Source organism: Pimephales promelas, chromosome 7 (assembly GCF_988280905.1).
Source record: "Pimephales promelas chromosome 7, fPimPro1.hap1.1, whole genome shotgun sequence".
In the NCBI taxonomy this organism is placed as follows: Eukaryota; Metazoa; Chordata; class Actinopteri; order Cypriniformes; family Leuciscidae; genus Pimephales; species Pimephales promelas.
In genome coordinates this window covers 19,006,297-19,030,476 of record NC_142775.1, presented here as the reverse complement: position 1 = coordinate 19,030,476, position 24,180 = coordinate 19,006,297, and the positions used below count along the sequence as shown (strand labels likewise).

At 35.8% G+C, this 24,180-nt stretch overlaps 1 protein-coding gene across 4 annotated transcripts in view; it reads right to left on the bottom strand.

Annotated features, from left to right (window-relative positions):
- The window catches only part of satb2 (SATB homeobox 2), a 53,120-nt gene that overhangs the window by 27,773 nt on the left and 1,167 nt on the right, over positions 1-24,180 (bottom strand). For 2 of the 4 annotated variants that reach the window (XM_089133174.1, XM_089133176.1), the window contains exons 1-3: positions 17,861-17,951; positions 7,245-7,427; positions 3,217-3,399 (exon numbers count right to left, since the gene is read on the bottom strand). In XM_089133174.1, coding sequence (XP_088989300.1) covers positions 3,217-3,399; positions 7,245-7,427; position 17,861 — 367 coding nt within the window. In that variant the 5' untranslated portion in view covers positions 17,862-17,951. Of the gene's footprint in view, positions 1-3,216; positions 3,400-7,244; positions 7,461-17,860; positions 18,235-19,609; positions 19,736-24,180 lie in introns of those variants that run through there. The other 2 variants (XM_089133175.1, XM_089133177.1) reach the window with 2 other exon arrangements.

Here is a 24,180-nt window from a genome sequence, read left to right as displayed (position 1 = left end):
GTGGCTGCACGTCAAACGTGGCAACACAACAATGCGCTAGCGCTGTAATCCGTCACCACTGTTAATTGTCTGAAGCCTTAAAGTACAGGTCTGTCCATACAATTCTATAAAAGTACTCAGACCCTTATAATTGAAATAAACAATATCTCCCAGTTAATTACTGGTCAGGCTAATTAAAGAAAGGCAGCGGTGCTGGGAGAGGAGCTTAAATATACCACTACGAGAGAGCTATGCAGGACACAATTCAAACAGGGAGAAAATAGATGGGACTCTGTGTAATTTTGGTTGTGAACCGCAGAGGAAAAAATGTATAATTTAAGCCAGAAATTATTCATTTAACATAAACGCTTGCTTTAAAAACAAAAAGTATTCATTTGAGAGGAGAGCTCTCCCTCTTTCCTTCTATCGCTCATTCTCCGCTCATTTTAGGACTACATTGAAGTCGGCGCATAGTAAGTGCGTGAGCGAGCGCTCTTTTAGCCGTGTCCTTCACCTTTTCTTTTATCTGGCCTCATCTGAACTGATGACTGTAAGGGGGTGTGTGGATTATATTGAGTCTAAATGGTTTGTTTCCCACTGCTGTTCTCTCCTCCTCCGTGTCATTTTGATATTGTTTTGCAACCGTGCAGAGGTGACCTCTCGTGTTTCTGCGTTCAGAGGAGCAACGTCTGGGACTTCCTCACAGATGTGGCGCCATTGTGTGGGCCAGACAGGACTATTCTGCCTTTCCAATCATAACGCCGCTTCTATCAATTTGCATACTTGTTTAATTTTAAAGCACATTTTGGTATTTTTGGAGGTTACGCAAATGGCTTAAGGAGTCGCTGTGTGGGTAACATATTGATCCTGTTTTTGGCTCTTCAAAGGAATCTCTAAAGGGAGTGCTTTGAGTGAATTTAAAGACACGCTGTTGACCTGCGAGTGACTAATGTCTTTTTTTTCCTGTTTTCGTTACTGTTTATATTTAGTCGTCACAAAAAGAGAAAGGAGGCTTATTTAACATTATTTTGAATAACAAGCTGCAGTCACACTTGTAAACACAACCACGCAGCATTCAATTTTAAAAACTACAATCACTACAAAAAACGTAGCAGACATTTCATCAGCCTGACTTAAACGATCGTTTAATTAAAGGTTGAAACGTGGCCTTAAATTTTCGCTCTCTAAACTTTTAAAAAACCTTTCAATAATACGCAGCACCGTCAAATCACACAACAAACTTCTTACTAGACAGAACGTGAACTGTGACTAACACTACAAAAAAATAAGTTCACATAAAAGCCAAATGCTCAACCTATGAAGTAAATCGTGATGTCTTTTGTTACCGTGGATCAACATGAAGCAATGACCGTTTTAAATGTTCTTCAAACTTCACAGAATACAAGTAAACTCTCAATCTTCTGGGAGATGACAATCATGTGCACAACAATAAAGTAAAGCATTATGTTGCTTCTTTGGCCCACATACTCATAAACATTCTCCATATACACACACAAACACACACAGAAAACGGACACATACTATGTGAGTACAAAGACCTCGAGCAGACACAAATATGCATTCCCACAAATACCACATACACACAAATATAGTTCACACGCATCTTTTGGTGACGTGAAAGTACCGCATTCTTTGCCTCGACATTTCCTTTGTTCTTTTTTAATGAGATTTTCAGACTGTCTGTGATTTAGTTATGTTGAGCAAAAGCCCTTCCTCCTCAGTGTTCTCAGACACATAAGCCCAAAACTGTATATTCTCCTGTCAACATCTCTTCAACCAGACCTCCTCCTAGCTCTACTTGCCACTCTAATAGCTCTGAACTGTACTGGAATAGCATACTAGTGTTTTACTCCCTGCATACTGTTCCATACTGTATACTGCCTAACATATTGCCTGATGTATTTTGGAATGATACAGGTAAAATGCATCATAATATAAATATGATTATGATCACTTTTCTGTAAGTTCCATTTCATTCACATTAGTTAATCTAAATCATAATCTTATTTTAATTTATAAATAAACATAACATTATCGTTCTGTTTAGAATAAATGAACATCTACTCTGAATGAATGCCAGTTATCAACAACAAACAGTATTTGTGAATTATTATTAAACTAGATTAATAAATATTGAAAAACAATATATAATTAAGATATCAATATATATATATATATATATATATTATTAATAAATATTTTTGTTATGCATATTTCATACATTATCTAGTGATGATGAATGAATCTTATTGTAAAGCGCTTCCTCAATGAAAAAGATGTACACTTTAGAATACTTTTAAAAAGCGCACGTATTACTGAAATAATATAATTTAAATGTATCTAATTACTTGCAAACTGAATGTAATGCTTTCGGAAACGTAACTACTGCATGATATTTGCAATTAAATGAAAATTTGTTATAGTTTAAATTAATTCAATTCAAATTCAATTGTCGAATGTACTGACAAGCATTTATAGTAAACTAAAGTGTACCTTAATGTCATTTCTATTCAATTACATTTTGTACATTTAAATTATATACATTTTCAGGCAAGTTACAAACTTAAATTGCCTTTTATTTAATGAATATTATTTAATGAATATATATATATATATATATATATATATATATATATATATATATATATGAAGAGTTCAGATGCAAAAGCCTCTAAATGCCATTTGAAATTTTCTTCTTTAATGATGATTTTTTTTATCAAACTTGTATATTTAAGTTCAGTAATTTCACTTAAATAACAATTAATAGGTAATTATCATTGCCATTTAAGTGAAATCACTGAACTTAAATATACAAGCTTGATAAAAATTATCATTATAGAAGAAAATTTCAAATGGCACTTAGAGGCTTTTGCATCTGAACTCTTAATATATATATATATATATATATATATATATATATATATATATATATATATATATATATATATATATACTGTATATATATATATATATATATATACTGTATATATATATATATATATATATATATATATATAATTAAATTATTGTAAACTATAAGAGACTTTTGTAAAAACGTTTTGGCAGCTCGATTAAATAGTAAATCATAAAATGTTAAAATATCTGATATTGCTTCTGGAAATGGAAGTAGAAGTTCTTATAAGTTTTTTTTTTTCCTTCTTTTTTTTAATAAAATTGTAGACGTAAATTCATTAACTCTGTTGAACATGCACTCACCATGTGCCTGTGCTGCAGAACTATGTGAGTAGCCAAGGGCGAGAAGTGCAGTCTCAACAAGCTGAGTGAAAAGGATGTCCTTCCTGACCAGCACAAACTCAGCGTGTTCCTCCCGGCTCTCTCCATCTGATATCATCCCTCCATCCATCTGCTCCACCACGCAGAAGACTGGAATCATCAGACCTGCAAAGCAGTTTTTAAATATTAAACATTTTAAATATTAAAGTGGATATCATAAATTCCATCCACTGCTCTATCCACTGATCAAGTGTATATAGCATAATTTTGAATAGTCGCCATGTGCTGTTTACGAGAAAAGTCTTTTCATTTGAAATCATTAATGATTAATGGGTTCATCATTGCATTTGAATAAGATGGACAGGGTCAGTCAGTTGTCCACCGGCCCATGCAAATACTCAACATGGACAAACCGTCCAGAATGTGTATCAAACCAACCATCAAACCAGCTCCATTATACTCCATTATAGCTATCATTTTTTATGATGCCTCCCTCCACTTTGTCAGAGCAGCTGAGCTGATATCTCCTCAAGTCAACGGACTACATGCTAATGGCAGGGTCACTTAATAAAATTAGTTGCATGAGCCTCCAACGGATATGCAAACGTGGTTTCTCCTTGTTCGAGGTTACGGCTCATTGCGCTGTAACTTAACACATTATTTTAGAAGTGTTGACTTTGTTAAAATTTAAGTAAAAAGCGTTTATGATTAACCTGTAAAATATGTTGGCAAGTGATTTGGTGGGTGCAGAGTCCCGTCTTTTAATGGGATGTCGGGATGCATAGTCATTCACGGCTTGTTGAGAAATAGTACGCAGTACCTAATGATGCCTGAAAAACACACATCCCACCCAAGTTACCTGGTTAATCTAGGCCTAACCAATCTCCTTTGGTTTGTTCAATTTCCCTGAAGTGCTCAAAAGCCTTCAGACCATTAATTAATACCCCTCAGAAAATATAGGCTGAAAGCATGAGGCAAAATCCCAGTTGTACTAATAAGAGCAGAGCAGTACTAAACTCTCTCTCCTAATTTATACACACACACACACACACACACACACTTCCATACAAATACATATACGCATGGCTCCCAGAGCCCCTTGGTTTAATCAGTCAATTCCTATATTTCTATTTCCTTTCCATTAATCACCCTGGCTTCCAGTTTAGAATGCTCTTGTGGAGTGAATTACAGACCAGGGGCCAGTGCCAATTCAAGTAAGTGAATTTTCCCCAACAGGGAAATATAACTGTCAACACACAGCAGCTCCCAGCAGTCTCTCTCTCTCTCTCTCTCTCTCTCTCTCTCTCTCTCTCTCTCTCTCTCTCTCTCTCTCTCTCTCTCTCTCATGGGCTCATCCTTGTATACCATATGAGTACGGTTTCATCATAAGATAACAGCGTGAGTGAAGCCTGTGTCTGACTCATTTTTATGTGTGTGTGTGTGTGGGGGGGGGGGGGGGGGGTATATGTTTAATTGCGGTGCAACACTTACTTTAGTAAGCCTCTGATTGTCTGTTTTAATCCGCTTTAATACAATAACATATTTTTTGGACTTCTGTAGGACTTCTGTGTTAAAATATGTAATTTGTTAGAGTTATAGACTTGTATCTGTGGACTATAGTCTTATTATAATAAGAGTAATTTAAACTGCACTCTTAGAAAAAAGGGTTTATTGGGGTTCTACATATGTAACATAGGGTTTACTCAACTCCAAATAACCTTTTATAATAAAAACAAAGTTCTATAATGACAAGAATGAACCCTTTTGGCACAAAGGGGCTATTATTCATTCATATATTACATTATTCTGCAACATTTTGTAGTTGTAATTACAGTATTGTTTATTGAACTGTTTTAGTAACTTAATATCACCATTTTAATCATGCTGATTTTTGGAGGAGAAAAACTGAAATGGCACTCTTCCTGTGATATTGATTAACTAGGCCTACATAAAATGATATAAATATATACATTTTCTAACCCCCATATCTTGAATTTTGTGATCATTCACATGCATTCATAAATATATTTTAGGGTCTTGATGTTTGTCATTAATATGAAATATTTAATCCGGAAAGGACAAAACAAATGTTAATCAATGAACCCAAAAGGTTCCATATATGACCCTTTTCCTGGTTCCAAAGAACCCTAAAGGGTTCTCATTATTGAACCCTTATAAAGGGTTCTTTATAGAACCTTTTAGGGGTTCCAAATACTGTACGTAGCGCTGAAAGAACCTTTTAAGGTTCTTTATATAACTTTTTCTTCTAAGAGTGTGTATATAAAAATGTGACACTGCCATTGACTAATTTAACAATATTAAATATTTTTAAATATTGCATTCTGCAAATGAATGTTTTTAAATCAGCATTTTTGTTGGGTTCCCTGAAAGAATAGATAAACAGCCTATAAAATGTGTATATTTTTATAAGCCAGATAAAAGCAAAATTGCATTAGACAATAATAATAATAATTCTAATCATAAAATATTGAATTAACCTTTTTTTTAGTTTATTTTTATAGTTTGTTTTTAAGTTCATTCAACTGGCAAATTGTTTTTAAATAATTTTCTGAAGAGCTAAAACATATGATTTATTAATGCCTTGTGCAACTTTGCAAGTAAATTAACTTGACATGCTTTAGCTGGACAACAAGGCAAAAAACTAACAGATTAGGGATTGTTAGCAATGCAGGGATGTGTCTGAGTGATTCTGATTCCATGTCTGACTTGTGTGTGGCCCTGCACTCTTTATTGTTCCATTGTGGTTTGGAGAAGACTGCTTCAAGACAACCCCTTATTAAAACTAAACATTCAGCTCATCATCCAGGGCACAGGAAGAGAGAGCCCCACTACTTTCCTCCTCCACCTACACCAAAAATCTCTTGTAAAAAAAATAAATAATCTGTTGACATAGATATTTTGTCAAGACAACAAATTATACTCACACATTCACACAGTCATGAACAAACACACAGTATGTGTTGCTTGGCCCCTGAGAAATATCTAATCTATCTGATATGTGGCTTTATGATTGGCTGCACACATTGCTTGCTGTCAAGCTGAATTACAGCTTGACCTTGATGACATTTTGGCTCAATGCATAACATCAGGGATAACAAAGTGTGAGTGATGATAGAATATGACACTTGTGCTGTGGCTGTGTGTTGTTGGACACATGTTTCATTACAGGACAATATGCAACAGCTTTTTTGTCAGAACCACTTTATCTTCATGTGTAACTGTGGACATGATATATATAGTGGTAGTGTATATATATTTTTATATAATTTGTCAGACTAAAGAACTATTTAATTGACCTTTGTTTCAGGTGTTTCTCTGAGCATTTTAATAAATACTGTTAATAACTGTTAATAATTTGGCACAGATCATTTTCTCCTTTTCTCAGAGAATTATGAAGCTTGATGATGCAAGTCCAAATAAATGTCTATGAGGAAAAAAAAGAAATTGCGATATCTCACTTGTCATTTATTTCTGAAAAAAAATCCAGATGAAAACCTGAATTAAAACAGTTCATGTCCATGTTATGTGTCAACTACCTGTGTGTAAAATCATATTGAAAGCCATTCAATAATCACAGCTGTGACCATACCGCTGTATGTGGCAATTCGTTAGGATCACTGTAATCAATACGACCCCCCTTCTGATGCACACGATACTGTTGCAATCAATATCTGGCCATGGGGAATAAATCAGCACTATATAGTGCTACTTAATTCACTGAGCTTATAGTGGCCACAACACTCCTGTGAGCTGAACTACTGTGGTGTATGGGATTAAATTGATCTGCATCGTGCACTATGGGCGGCTATTTTAATAATGTCCGATAAAACTGAAAACCAAGCTGAATGTGTAGCTAGACATGGCCCATCTCGCTCACCATTATTTTCTCTCTTTCTCCACTTTACTACTATTTAAAGAGGAAAGACTAAAAAGTTAAGTAATATAATATATTAGAAATGGAGAGATAGAAAAGGTTGTGAATGTCTTACCGCTGAGAGGTCTCTGTGAGGCCCCATTGTGGCGACTGCGGTGACCTGTAGGACTGCCATTGAGTTCCAGACGGCCCATCTTTGGTGGGGGGCCACCGATATCAGGACTGCTGCTCCCACGTCGCTCGGGGCTCTCCCGCAGACGAGGGCTCTCTCCTCCGCAACGCTCCATCCCCCTCCACACTACAGAGGGAATACAAGCCAGAGGATAAGGACCTGAGAAAGAGAGGGAAAGAGTGAGAGACCTAATGAAAACAGTATCAATGCATATGATTTTTTTTCTGAGCATCATACATTGTATATCCAGTAACAAAAATGAGCAGGTAATAGCATAATGGGTTATACATTAGTTTTTCTACAATACAGACTGGTTAGTTCACCCAAAAATTTAAATTCTGCCAGTATTTACTCACCCTCATGTTGTTCCAACCTCGTAAGACCTTCGTTCATCTTCAGAACACAAATTAAGATATTTTTTATGAAATCTGAGAGCAGGATCACTCCTGCATACTAGTCCATAGGCTTCTTGAGGGATTGAAACTTGCTGGCTTCGAAAAGTTATTAAAGACATCATTAAAATAGTCCAAGTGACGATCTCAATCTTAAGTTTATCAAGCGACGAGAAAGCTTTTTGTGCGCAAAAAAACCCAAAATAATGACTTTATTTCAAATATTAATTGCCTTCTCTCTTGGCCTCGAGTCAGGGTACTAGTTTAACAGTGTATGATGTGTATACACTGTACACTGTACACTAGTTTAACTGACTAGACGCTCAAAGAGAAGGAAGTGAACAGTTGAAATAAAATCGTTATTTATGTTTGTTTTTGCGCACAAAAAGTACTCTCGTCGCTTGATAAACTTAAGATTGAGCCACTGTAGTCACTTGGACTATTTTAACAATGTCTTTAATAACTTTTCGAGGCCGGCAAGTTTTAATCCCTCAAGAAGCCTATGGACTAGTATGGAGGAATGATCCAGCTCTCAGATTTAATCAAAAATATCTTAATTTGTGTCCCGAAGATGAACAAAGGTCTTACGGGGTTGGAACAACATGAGGGTGAGTAAATACTGACAGAATTTAAATTTTTGGGTGAACTAACCCTTTAAAATGTTCTCAGATAACAACTGAAATGTTTTGGTACATTCATGTAATTGATTATGCACAATTGTCTGCTGTTTCCTGCATTATCAATTGCTTTTGTCAAGTTGATCAAAATATATTATTACTGGTTCCCTGTTGAAGTCTTACCCCTCAAACCATCTAGGCATTAGTTCCTTGCATAAGTCATTGAATGCAAACTGGTGGAACTAGTTGTCATAAATGCATTTTCAAGCATTTTCTATACATCAGGTGTCCTGAATTAATGAACTGCAGAGGTGAATTTTGAATTGACATATGAAGGGATTGGGAAATGTAAAGAGCTAAATGAACCAATGATCAAATAGTTCTCTAAAATAGCTCAGCTTAATTTGGCAAGTGTTACAAATTCTGACAATGGAAGAGCAGCAAGTAAACAAACAGGGTCAACAGCCGGGAAGAAGAAGAGGAGTAAGGATGTGTGGTGGAAGGGTACGGAGGCAAATCAGTGGAAGACGTAGAAGAGGCCAAGTCAGCAGACATGTTTCTGATGAAATAAGCACCATTATTTTGGACCAAGTTCTCAATCATGACCTTACAATGGTTGAGGCGGGTCGAAAGGCACAGCTGAATTTTGGGAGAACAACCATGTTCTCAATGATTCAAATGTTTGTAGACAGTACAGGAATGTTATCAGACAGTGTTAACTATACTGTAATATCGTTTACTTACTGTAATGGTATTGTATATTACAGTAGTCTACTTGAATTTTTCATTATACAGTAAATATACTTTATAGAGACATAATGCAACATAAATTAAATGCACATATACAGTATGTGTGTGTGTGTGTGTGTGTGTGTGTGTGTATAGTCCTCTTTTCCTTAGTATCGCAATGACATGAGTACACTGTTATACTGACAACACGACTAAGCATCTTGTTTGTGAACAGTGACACAAGGACTCATTCCGATGGCACTGATATGTTCATTGACATAAAAACTTACTTTTGAGAGATTAACAAAGGATTTTGAGAAAGTCACAGGCTTTTGCAGGTAATCCATTGTATTTTGCTGTTTGTTGGAATTGTTTTGAGAAATGCACTTAAACTGGTTTGCAAATCCTAAGGATGATTCAAGAAATGTACCAAAGCCACTGACATTATACAGTATATATATATGAAGAGTTCAGCTGCAAAAGTGCCGTTTGAAATTTTCTTTTAGAATGAATATTTTTATCAAGCTTGTATATTTAAGTTCAGTGATTTCACTTAAATGGCAATGATAATTACCTATGAATTGTTATTTAAGTGAAATTACTGAACTTAAATACAAGTTTGATAAAAATCATCATTAAAGAAGAAAATTTCAAATGGCATTTAGAGGCTTTTGCATCTGAACTCTTCATTTATATATATATATATATATATATATATATATTAAAAAAACGACAAACTGAACAGCTGCTTCTAACAGACAACAACAAAAGGACATCCAACTCAATGTCCCAAAATACAGGGAATAGTTTAAGAGGACGCTGGCATCTTATCAAGACTATCAGCAAACAGAGAAGCTGAGGCCCAGTGTCTAGTTCTGCTTCAGCGTCTAAGGGGAATGTAAACTGATGAGTATGTGTATTTATATGTGGAGCCAAAACGTCAGACCTCTAGGCAAATATACTATACGAAAGCAAAGATGCTCATATTCTTTTTTATGAATAATTAAGTTACTTCAAAATGTTCAAATGATATCTGCATGTGTGTTCGCAAACATAGTATTTTTGAATGCACATGGATGTCTGTCCAAATTTGTCTGGGCTAGGGATTTCCATGGGGACAATTTTCAGAGGTCTTTGTTTTGCAGCCAAAGCTTCAATATTGGTAATGTCCATCAGAGTCAGTGCCAGGCTGTATTGAGTCCATGCCAAAAGTTAAAGATTAGAATCATACAGTATACTCTCCACTTGAGCGCTTTCATTTATCACTCATACAGAGGGACGATAGATAGATAGATAGATAGATAGATAGATAGATAGATAGATAGATAGATAGATAGATAGATAGATAGATAGATAGATAGATAGATAGACAGACAGACAGACAGACAGACAGACAGACAGACAGACAGACAGACAGACAGACAGACCACCTTCTCTGATATTCTCCTCACAGTGGTTAAACACAGTCTCTTCTCTGGACTTGACGAGAAAAACGTCATAATGGAACATAAAAAAGTCCAATGAGAATTACAAGCTGGAGCTACATTTTCAAAATGAATAATAAATTAAAAACATTAGCCTCTGCGTGATTAAAAACCTAACTCAGGTCCAGAAATCAAGTGTCTGAATTCTTTAGCGTTTAATAAGCGGGTGGGAGGAAAAACACTTTAAAAGCATTTGAATGGAAAGAAATGTGTTAGTGTGCTGCTGAGAGAAGAACAACTGATGGGTCCACACTGTACTTTCACACTTACACGCGTACACAACAAAGAGATTAACAGAGCCTTTGAGACCGTTTAATGAAGCTCAACTGTGAACAATACAACAGTGGACACTTGTGGAAACACTTGCATATATATACAAAATTAATGGCATCCATTAAACACAGCTTTCCAATCAAAACTGACAATCCCCCAGTGCACATGCAGCTATTACCTCTCATTTCTGTTGTACCTATTCATCATGTCAAAGTTTTTTTGTTTTTTTAAATGGCACAAGGTTTGAACTGAACTGCACCTCACTAACAATAGAGGATATATGGTCCTAAAGTATAACAGATACAATGCGCTGCTGTGTAAGATCACTGTGATCCACTTCAACTCCATGAGGCGAACAGATCTGCTTTTAATTACCAGCTCGTCTGTGGGCTTGCCCATTAGACTTGCAGTCCCAGGGGTAAAATAAAATCTCTTCACAAAGTGTCTCTAGATGTTTTAGAAACTTGCACAGAACAAAGCGAGAAATCTAAAGAATAAAAATCGCAAACGGACACAATGTCCATTGTGCTTGATCTGTTCACTGCGTTAAGTGACTGAGAACTTTTCATCTGTCTGCCAAAGCTGCTCTGTATTATCAACCCTCAAAGTATTTTATCGGTCTCAGTTCATCTGGCACTGATGGGCTGTCTTTGTTCCTTCCTTCACTGGGCTTCACAGGTTCAAACCTGTCTGATTTTAATGAGTCTTCCGATCCCAATCAAGAGGTTGTCTGAATCTCTTCTCCCATCTCTATGCCAATCACACACACACTCTCTCTCTCTCTCTCTCTCTCTCTCTCTCTATGATCCTCCTCCACCCCAGCACCAAATATTTGATGGGTAGATAAAACCAGCTGTGTCTGCTGTCGATCACGTACGGAGATGACAATGGCTGTGCAAAGATAGTGCTGTAAAAGTTTCTTCTGGTCAATACACACCGGCTGTGACAGATCAATACAAGCTTACTGAGAAGAGGCACTAGTTACTTATAATACACTATTTTTGATACTTTTCCAAAAAATAGTTTTGGAATTCATTAACTCAAACGTAAGGTGAAATAAATCGTGTGATTAAGATGGTAAAAGCCCTAATTCAGCACTAAAAGATCTCATTCAGATTTTGCCGAACTAATGGTGAAATGGCTTCAACAATGCTTTATCAGCAGAGAGTGTATTCCTCTCTTTCATCAACAGATTAGAGATAAATTAGTTGTTCGAGTCTAAATTCAAATGAACTATTAGAAAATATACACTGGAGAGCTGTTAATTATTTAAATTTAAGTGTCGTATTCAGAGAAATTACAGTATGTTCTTAAGTTCTTAAAGTGATAGCTGACCCTGTAAAAATACTGATATTGAAAATATGTAGAATTCCCCCCTCCCCAAAAATATATTTTTTTCTGTTCCACAAAAGAAAGGAATTACATCGAAGTATGATGACTTTTAAAATTTTAGGTGAGCTATTTCTTCAGTTTACAATCATCATAAAATTGTGATTGGTCTTAAGTGCTGTCCTTCCGATTGGTTGACATCAGTTAAAAAGAGTAATAAATGTCTAATCAGTACAAGGTATCAGGAATATTCAACAAAAATTATGAAGATAAAAAAAAAATGAAAGCAAGATTAAGAAGGCGATTAGAAGCCTGTAAAATACAGAAGTTATAAATATGCAGTTTTTGTGCGCTAATAAAAAGCATACTAACCAGCCCTCCTGAAAAATGACACACCACATGCAACACAACAGCACCTTACTTACATATCAATGTTGTTCCAATAGTTTTTCACAACCAGATACACGGCTCCGTTTTTATTTGTAATGCTTGTAGCCACACATTACAAACATAACTAATGACTGTTATGTTTAGGGGTAGATGAGAGAAGCCAGACAAGGGAGTGGAACAGAACTCCGATCCCATGAGACTCAAATTTCCAAACTACGACGACCACACTGCAGAGACTCTCTCTTAAGCATGCGATATATACATTTTCTGCTCTTTCCCTCGCTAACCTTACACATTGCACTTTTTTCTTCGGCAATAAGAGTGGCCTCTGCCAGTTGTACCACACGCAGGAAACTGAGGGCAGTAAACGACACACTACTGATCTGACTATGCTCACACTGTCAGTCAGTATACACAGAAGGGAAAGAGTGATATAGAGAAATCCTGAGAAAAAAAGGCAGATGTTTGGGGAAAGAGAGAGAGAAAGAAATGTGGCCTACCGAGATGTCTTAAAAAAAAGGGGGGTTTCACAAATTAGGTATGGAAAAGGTTAGAGTGTCCAAATTCTTGCTGAAAACTCAAAATAATAAAAGCCTTTTACCCGACAGCAGTTAATAACAACTAATAGAGACGCGCATGCAAACGAGTAATGAGATAAAGCCGTGTGTTGTTACAGAACATGGTGGTATCGTGGTATCTCTGTGTTGACGACATGCTAAGGCGTTAACCTTATTGACCAGGGAATAGGGCTGTGATACTCATTTATTGCAGGGTTATTAAAGCATCGGCTCAGTCAGGGTACAGATAAAGCAGGTGAAGATGGTTGAGGGATTCGTATTGAAGGCCCCTCGGTGTCTCACAGGTGTGTGCGTTGGGAAGGGAAGAATGGATAGATAGCAGCTTATCACCTATGAATTTGATGTCAGATCAAACTGTAACCAAGACAGATGATTACACTGGAAACATACAAGACAAGCTTGATACTGGCACTTCCTTGGATATGCACACAAACACACACACAATATTTTATTCAGCAATAAGACCATTTAGTGTTAGATAGAAGGGAATAAGTGTTAATAAGATGATGATGAACTGATTGGTGTGTGAGTAAAGAAACATATACAGCTGCCATAATGTGGATGAGTGTGCAAATAAACATAGACATGTGCAGAAAATATGTCGAGGGTGCGACATGCAGACCTTCCGGGGATCACGTTTAGTTCGCTAATAAACATCTTATACTAAAAGATAAAGAGTAAGCAGCAGTTTATTATGTTCTCCCTAAATCTCTTGCTCTGACTCGCACAAAAAGCAGACAAACACAAGTGTACACAAACACTCAACACACACAAACCACAGAGCAGGCTCACTGCTCTGACACTTCCAGGGACCACACATTGACTCACAAAAATCGCACATGGTAGACTACAATGAGCAGGGCTATAAAACACACATGAACACACACATATTGAGTTGGTGACTGCGGTCTAGGTTTAGGTGTGTAGTGTTAAATGGTTTGATAATATATAAACATATATATATATATATAGGGGCTATAGTTGTTAAACAGTAAAGGTTTTGAGTCAAAGCTCCGCTTAAAATATTTGTTATTTCTCTAAGTGGTTTTGCAAAGTTTCAAAACACCTACTTCAAAACCCTCCTAAATTAGAACATTTTTTGTAAATTCTGTCCTTTCAAAAAAAAAAATAATAATAATAATAATAAACACAATAATGGCATTAGGCCTAGGTAAGAGTCAACATACGTAGACAGATTTAATTTTTTATTTTATTTTACAAAGCTGTTTCTAATAAATTTCAAGTTTCAAGTTAAAAAAAGAAAAAAAAAAGAAAAAAGTCCTTTATGAGTAATATTTTCTGGCCAAAGCAATCTTCTTTTTTGTAATATTTTGCTGTTTCAATAATTGTTCTGTGTTTGTATTATTGTTTTACTGTTTAATGTCTTTCAGAAAAAAAAGTAGCCTATATAAAATGACATGTGAAATGAACTGCGAGTGAAATGAACTTGTGAAACTTCCACATGTGAAATGAACTGCGTGAACTGTATTCAATGGGCAACAACGATCAAAATAATAGCTAGTCCTAAAAAAATTGTCTTTAAAAAATAAATTTACTTTGAGAAAAAGTTATATTTTGTAATAACTATTTTTTTTTTATTTAATTCTACTAATAATAAAGTTAAAGTTAATAATAAAAAACAAATTCGATTGTCGCCAAAGTGCCATGTGGTTGCGGAGAGGCGAATAAATGGCAAAGGGTGAGGCCTTGCCGAGCTACAGTATAGCCTATTGGCGGAAAATTAATAGCTATTCTACTAAACTAGTAATGGTTCTGGTCCTGCATGCGTGCTGGTATGCCAGTGTTACAATCCTACTATACACAACATAAAAACAGATAATATCTGTCATATTATGACAAAACACCTGTTAACCTTTCTAACGCACATCTGTTTCTGTTGACCTGTCAGGGACTAGCTCTGGTAGCGGAATAATATAGTTTTATGAATTTGCATATTACATATATATTAGATAGTGCTTTATTGAAAATGCATGAAATATAGTATGAAGTAACCTTTCGTAAAAGCAATAAGGCAAACAGGCAATGCTATATTGTAAATACGCAGCCTAGGTCGTTGCGTGCCATTTTTTTTTACTCTTTTAGGCTATTATTATGACATTGCGAGGCACTTCTCCTTTCATACATGTGTGTGCACATTATCCAGCAGCGGCAGGTGTCTTATGTATTAAACAAAAGAATGAACAGGTATTGTAAGTACAAGCAAAAATTGTTATGGCGCTAAACTTCCCCTGAAGTCGTAGGAGCTGGAGAAAACATGCCGTGAATAAATGTTGGATTTGATCCATTCTGATGGGCTTCCCAAAGCGCGAGATTAAAGGATCCTCAGCGGCTTCCATTTATTGCAAAATTACTGAGACCTATAGACCTCTCTGTTACGGAGACTAATTAACTTTTTTCCCCCAGCCTTTTGGTCTTGGTTAAGAAAACGTCTCCGCTGGCTATGGGGGCCAAGTTTGTGCAAATGAAAAATGGATACATCAATGTAACTTTAAAAAGAAACAGAAAGATCTCTAACGCTGGTGGCAGCTATATAGCAACCATATACCTCCCTCTTGCACAGGCATGATTTTGTGAGTGACTCTTCAAATACATTGCTCTAAAGTTTTAAGTGATGTATACATGACTCAGAGTTTGAATTGACAGGGGAAAAATATCGAATATGTAACATAATAACAAATCATGTGCACTCCCGCGTGTGCGTTTTTGTTTTTGATTTAGCCATTTACTTAGTTGAGAGTCTGAGAGTACAACTGTGGAGTGCTTTCATTTCCATGTAATGTGTATTGTATTCGACAACAGATTTCATTACTTAATTTTGAAATGTTTTTTTGTTTTCTTCAAGCAAAGAAAATTCACGAGCTCCTTGTGGAAAAAAATATCTAAATTAAATTAAGAGACTTGTATCGTAAAAAAAAAAAAAAAACGGCGACTAGATCTTTTACCCGAGATGTGCTGATTTAGCTAAATTGAGTAGACAGTTGTTTGGTTTATTTCGTCGAATTATTACAGTTTTTACTTATTTAAATAGCCTTGGAACTGGAACTGTCAGGTGATAAAAATAAATATATTGTATGGTTGTCTTAATTTATTCTGTGCGTGTGTGTTAAATTGTACGTATCACGGTTTTCCTAGAGTTTCTAGACTGGTTCTGGACATTTTAATCAAATAAATGTAATTTAATTGAATCAGTTTGAAAAAAAAAAATTAAATGTATCGAAGAAGAAAAGTGTTATTATCTTAGAAATAGCCTATCTTTGAATAATATTCTATAATATGCTCTCTCTATTGCGCAGGTTCTCCTAATAACGGCTCTTTCTCCTCATAAAAAAACCTAATTTCGCAGTTGTTTAACTACGTGAGGTAGGTACCTAAAACACAAAAGGTTAACATGAACCATCAGCGAAATGTCTCGTTACCTTTCATGTAGCCTATGATGTCATAGTTGCTAACCTTCTTAATAGGACACATGACAAGAGAATAATATGCTAATGTTGTTAAATTTAAAAAAAAAGTTTGCAGTTAAACAAATCATAAGCTAAGGGATCAAATTTACACGACACACTGAACATAATTAATAGCTTTGTTTTTATTTTGTTTTTGTCTTGTTCATTAATTTTACTAAATAGAATAGGCTATAAGCATGGCATTTTCGATATCAAGTCTCAGATTCCCATATCTTAGAAAATTAGGATATCACATACAATAGGTATGAAAATGTCCATTAACAAAATAGGCTACACACACACACACACACACACACACACACACACACACACACACACACACACACACACACACACACACACACACACACACACACACACACACACACACACACACACACACACACACACACACACGGGGGATCAGACCAGATTAAAAAAGTCAAACACGTGTGAAGCTAAACGTGAGGCCTATAATCATGTTGGGACTGTAATAAAACCGAATTTCCCCGTAGAAAATCTTTCAGTATGTCTCATAATGATGCATTATTTCGCTAGCCCTTTGAAATGTTTGAATAATAAAAAAAGCTTACAATTATATTTAAAACAAGCTTCACTTCGAGGCCTTAAAAACCTCTCGTAGAGCGTGATAATTTATTAGAGAATATAGACAATCTGCTTTATTAAATAACTTGAACCGAAAATAATATTCTTTAAAGAAAACGACAGTGCACAGGGTGCATGACTTTAGTTCTCTTGTCCTAAACATTCATGACTATTTGAGTTTTAAACTCAACTGAACAGTGCCATAATTCATGTATCACCCTTTTTTAAATTAACTTTAGGCCACAGGAAATAAATCTTAAATTATTATTATTAGGTTGTTCAATTGGTGAATATCAAAAATGTAAATGTTTCATTGGCAAAAGTCTCCCTCTTTTACTCGTTCAACGTCAATTACCATCTAAGCTAAGTTCAATAACTTTGGGCAAATTACTTGTTAAATAAAGAAAAATAACGTGACAAAGGTGTTGCACGTGTCTTAATGACAAGTAGGCTGTTATTAGGAATATGTTAATGGATTCTAAACTGCTATTTGGGCATATATTTATTTTCTTTATAAAGGCCTCAAATAATTCACTTTCATATTCAAACACAATATTTATGTTATGTCTACATTTGGAATAGGTATAGTTCGATTTTGAGATGTTGCAATATACGAACAAGTTCTTACTGTAGCAGTTACATGAATGCTCTAAGCGTCGGATGAGAGAAGACGAAAGTTATTTTCTGTGGCACTTACTGCTTATGGCGTGTCGGTACCTCGGTTGGCCGTTGAGAGGGCTCTGTCCATTGATTAAAAGTATTGAATCCAGGGCTGGGCTTCTCGCTGCCTCGCGGAGGGCTGAGTACGGCAGGGTTCGGTGTTGGACACTTGGGCTCCGTGCGCTGAGACTGAGCCACAGGAACTGAGAGACTCCGAGCTGAGGGGTACAGGTAGCAGGAGACAGACAGCATGAAGAGAGAAAGAGTGCGCGCGAGAGAAAATAGAGATAGAGAGAGAGGACAGTGCACGAGACTGAACACAGCACAGAGATTCCGAGAAGTTCCGAGAAGCGACCGAAGACAATCTCTCCTGTAGTGCGGAATCTTGTTCACTGTTTACCGCGAGTTTGAGTCACGAATGTCCGTGGCACTGAAAACCTCAGCAGCGGGCGCAAAGAGAGCATCAAAATCTGAAAGCGTCCGGCTATACGTTGCATGCATAGAAAGAGAGAGAGAGTGAGTGAGAGAGAGAGAGAAACAAAGCAAAAACAGACGTCAAGTATCTGCTTTGTGCGATGCGGACATTACCTATTACAACGGCGTAAAAATCTCAAGAGCAACAATGTGAGTGTGTCACTTTCAATCTCTCCCTTGAGCGGCACGCGGACTGACGGAGAGCCGAGAGAGGAGTGGGAGTGGGAGGAGGACTGGAGAGCAAACGTGGAAGTGACAGGGAGGGAGGGAGAGAGAGGGGGAGGGAAGGAGGGACGGGGCTGTACAAGGTAGGCTAAGTAATTAATGCATTCCATGTATAAGGTATCAATAAAGCGACATATAGTTTAACTTGTGTTTTGAACAATTATGTTTACTGCCTGTGTTAACGTTCGTTTAGAAGCTTTAATTGTAGTTAAGTCATTTATTTCTATCGATAACTTTCAGAACAATTACACCCGGCATCCCTTTTCATTGCCTATTTGATTTTACGCGTTCTGAAAGCAGAAAGCATCGCTGCCGTGTCAGTTCACTTGTTGTTAAACTGACTGAAAATGATACAGAAATGATGCCTGATCTGCTCGACAGACGTAAAACAGGATGAGACTGTGTTAGATAATGACATACAGAAGAAAGTATCGTGCATTCTTAGGGAAAAAAATACATGGAAGGCTGTGTGGGTTAATGGGTTTAATATTAAAACGGATAATGGAAAAATCTTGTTTGGAAATGATTCAAGATGCACTCTCACGTGAACACCGACTGCTTAAAATGCAGCTAATTCAGTTTCCGTGTCTTTAGGCTATAGCGGAGTTGTTGTTGTTGTTTTAACGGAATCACCATCAAATTGTGGATTTTTTTTTTCTATCATATCATTGAAAGTGACAGAGTCATTTCGTGAGATAGCGTTGGTAGAGATGACAAATCAAAGCACAAATGACACCAACTCAAGAAGCTGTAAACACAGAATGGAGATCTTCTAGATTTTGACTGCATGCTTATGATGTGCTCTGGCAGCGCTATAGTGTCCAAGAGGAACGAGCAGGATCACGGGGGAAAAGAGCATGGTGCATGTAGCTCAAGCGGGTATCACCAAGCTGTCAAAGTGCAACAAAACTTAGTACTCGAAAACAGAGACAATATAGTTCCTAAACAGATCATTTACAACAGTTTGTTCATTTCTAACCCTGAGTTTGGCTGTCTTTATCTCAGAAAGCTATAAGCTGCATCATGTGAGGGTTTAAAAGCATGCATTTACAGGTATCATTCATATGCTCGTACAAAAGTTTCTTACCTTTTTCCAGAGTGGTTTAATGAGAACTCATTAGCAATGGCGCGTGCAGTTGGCTGGTCTGCTGCTTTGAGACACTCTGGGGTGTGTGTGAGCGAACGCTGGCTGATTCTCCAACCTCATTCGTCACTATAATAATATAAGATAATGATCACGACGATGATGGTGATGCAGCATTGCGTGACAGATAAATTGCAGACTGGAATTGTGTTGATAATAAGTACCTATTAAATAATACTATCGATAATTAACTTGTTAATACACAACTTGATTCTGTTACCTGCAGGTCCAACACAGAAAACACTTAAAAATATTAGCTGGATGTCAATTCTCAACAGTTTTCCTATGTGAACTTGACGTTCCTGCCGAAATAGCCTACTACCCTACTCTTGAATAGGTGAGTGCACGTGTTCCGATTTTGATGTATTGTGGCAAGGTCACTAACAAAATGAAAACATCTACAAGAACGTGTTTCCCATCAGCTAAAGTTATGCTTGTTTCATCATGCTCTTACTTTCACTCTTACAACTCCACCACATTATGGCTAAGAATACACTCTAAAAAATGCTGTTATTTCAACCCATGGTTGGGTCAAATATGGACAAACCCAAACGTTTTTAAATGTAAACGTTAGGTTTGTCCATATTTGACCCAAACATTTGTTTGAGTGTACAAAAAAATCGTTAAATAGCCTAACAGACTTTATTACAAAGGGGGGGGGAAAAAGAAAACCGCTGTAAAACACACATTATTATTATTGGTGTTGTTGTTATTAGGCTGTTATTATTAGCCTTTTATTATGATTATTATTATTATATGTCTGATTGGATATGTCTTGTTCACTTTGTATGAAAAACGGCACATTATTAAGAATTTTCATAGAAGCAAACAAAGATCCCATTCAAATTATTTGCACAATTATAATCTAAATGTTTGGGTAGTATTTCAACCCACAGTTATTAGATCGTTGTATTTTTCATCTTGCATGTTCAATTAAAAAAAAAGTTTATTATAACTCACAGAGCGCGCCCTCTCTCTCTCTCCCTCTCTTCTCTCTCGATGAATATAGTTTCTGTAATTGAATGCTTTATTTGAATCGCATTCCATAAATACGACTTCCTTGTGGAAAATTAATATTTTATCAACTGGGCCACAGCAGATTTACAGATGAGTAGGCTAAATGTGACAAATAGCATTAACTGAATGAATTAAAAAGATAGATAGATAGATAGATAGATAGATAGATAGATAGATAGATAGATAGATAGATAGATAGATAGATAGATAGATAGATAGATAGATAGATAGATAGATAGATAGATAGATAGATAGATAGATAGATAGATAGATAGATAGATAGATATTAGCCTATGTGCGCGTACTGTACAAAACTATACGGACGATATTGATGTCATTTAATAAACTTTTCTGTGTATTATAGCTTTCTTGTATTATAAGAAGGACACGTTTTTGGTTAAAATATCAGAGTAATTTTACAAGCTCATTAAGCTCTGTAAATATTAATAGTTTTTTATTTTGTATGGATTTTACAAAAGAATTAACAAATTGCTATGACACTCCCCATATTGAAGAAAATGGAACTTTAACCAAATGCGAATGAACATTAGGCTATGTGTATTTGTCGCAGAGAATGCTTCTCTAATTGATGTGAACTTCTTGTACGCAATTGCTTGGTGTATCGAGCACATTTAAATTATTGAGCTCTGGTTTTGTAAATCTTTTTTGAGCATCTTACGGTCCTCATGAGCTCTCCCTTTTCCATTTCTTGGGTAACTGGGGATCTAAAATTAGCTGACTGAGTTAAAACTACATCCAAGCAGAAATGTGCAAACCGTAAAACAATTAAATATATATGCCCAAGACTTCGAAAACAGAAAACAATTCAGGTTGAGAAAGTAAGTAAATAATAGAAAAGATGTAATTTCCCCGATGAATCTGTAAAACATGACGATAATAAGAACGCGCGGTGTTGGTGTCTCAATCTAAATCACGTCAAAAAAAATATTGTATTGTTCAAATAGGCCTAATGAAAAATACATTTTCAAAATTTTCAAAAGAAATGTAATTAATAAATAGACTTTGTTGCACAAATATCACATACAATGATTTAAATTATGCAAAGGTTTATGATTAGTTTGCAGAGCGAAAACCTAATTTAAATTCAAGGAAGATAATAGGACAATTATTTCTTTTCTCCGTAGGGCCGTTTTCGCAAATCACAATGTAAACAAATTTGAAGGTAACTAGGAATTTACACAAACTTTACCTGACAAAAGGTAACACCATATCAAACACACATGTTCTTCGTCTTGAGTGAGTGTGCTGAAAAGGGGATATAGCCTAGAGCCTGCTGGTCGTTGCTAATAGGCTGACTGGTCTAGTATGTGGAAATAGCAACGTCTAGTGGCCAGAATCAAAACTACACCAACAATTACTGTGATTCCAGAAGTTGTATTAAATTGTATTGTATGTGATTCTTTTAGGCTTATACACAGGGCTGAGGTGGAGTGGAGGTGGTGATCGATTCAAAGAATACATTAATATTGTTTTCATTCTGTACACAAACGGATAACCTACCAGTGTAGATTGAAACTCAAGTGAATTACTTAAATTTTCAAATGTGACTATGAGCAAACCGTGTAAAGAACCCACGTTTTGTTTTTTAGAATGTCTAAAATCTAAACACAATTTCCGACATTAGCTAGATTAATAAACACATTTTATCAAGAGCATTTAAGACAAATACTAACGTAGCGATTTGCCGACGAGTCAATATAAACAATTAGTAATTGATTATGCTCAGTCTATTCGTTTCGCTACCTTTGATAAATATTAATAGCCAACTGTATATAAATCAATTGTAAATCAGGCCTATGTTTACAGTAAACCTTCTGGAGACTATTCAATCCATTGTTATTCCACATTATTTCCTTAAAATTAATAATACAATACACGTGCATAACATAAATGAGTTTGCTTTAGGTAAAACAGACAAAATCACTTTGATGTATTTTGATTATTGCAAAGCCAATATGCATATTTAGCCTATGAGAATAATTTCCGATGTTACAATAATATTCTGCATGTCTGTGCATGCAACGTGACAGGCCTGAATTAAGGCAGGCTATAAATCAGTTTGTTTCATTGCATGTTGTATAATGGCAGTCACAAGTTGTACAGTGTCATTAAAGACCTTTCATTAATATGTAGCTAGTTGAGCACTAACATTTCTGATACTCTCTTGCTAAACGCATATTTTTTTTTTATATTTCAAAATGTTCATGTTCGGCATTAGTTCAGCACTTAGTCTTTTAGACGTCCTGTATCGATACACTTTAGTTCTTCTAAAGTAGCCTAAAACGTCCGATAGTTAAGATGATTTTACGTTATCGACAATTATGTGCCTTTACGCAGCAGATAAAAACAGTGAAACACAAAGGAAATCGTCACTAGAAAATTAAATACGTTTTGCTTGTACCTTTTTATTTTTTTCCTTCCGTTAGGACGAAAATAAAGGTTGTAAATGATCTCGTGTTATATTATTAATATAGCTACAATTATAGGATATACACGTAACATTAGCCAGTTTTAATAGGCAGAAACAAAACATTTTTTGTTGTTTGAAAAATGTTTAACACATGTTTTGTAAACGAAACTCTAATTGGCAGGACACTAATTGCTTCCACTCAGAGGTCACGATTCCCCCTGTATTTTCCCAATAGTTTAAATTCCACTTACGACTTTCATGTCTAAATCTTCAACAACAATAGTATAAGAAATAATAATAGTAATAATAATAATAATTTATTATTATTATTATTATTATTATTATTATTATTATTATTATTATTGTTGTTGTTGTTAAAAAGTGGAGAAAGAAAGTGAGAGGTTCATAAAAACAAAACTATTGGGGAAAAAAAATAAATAAATAGCCTAACTGCCATCGATATTCATGTGCCGAAAAAGATAGGCCTTTTCATTTCTCAATGGGCACATGGTTCTCAAACATATTAAAAACAATATGGGCTACGTTCTGCTTGTTTTATAAATTTACGAGAACGTTTCGCACGGATCGAAGTAGAAATGAGCACTGTGCGCACGAGACCCCGTAAAACACCCTTCACTACATCTAAAAACTACAGATCCTGCAGGTCCGTGCATTAATGGCATATTTACCTGAAATGAAACCCGCCTGACCTGAGACATTCACATTCATGCAGGGGTTTGGATAGCAAACGCGAGTTGTTAAGCGTGAGCACTCTGCACTATGTCATTGAGCAAAAGTATTTGACAGTTGGAATGATCTGTAAATACTTCATTAGACTGTGTTTGAGCCCCCTTGTGCCTCATGGTCCAGCTCTGGTAAGATTTACAAATGATAACATAAACAGAGTAAAAAGAAATTGATCCAGCGTTTGAAAGCGGAGGAGGGGCCCTTAAGAATGTGATCTGCCCACTTCTTGACATGAAAACCAGGACGTCTGTTGGGCAAGATGAGTTTTTGACCCACCACATAACTCGCGCAGTGCTGTTCCTAATGAATTTGTTCAAGT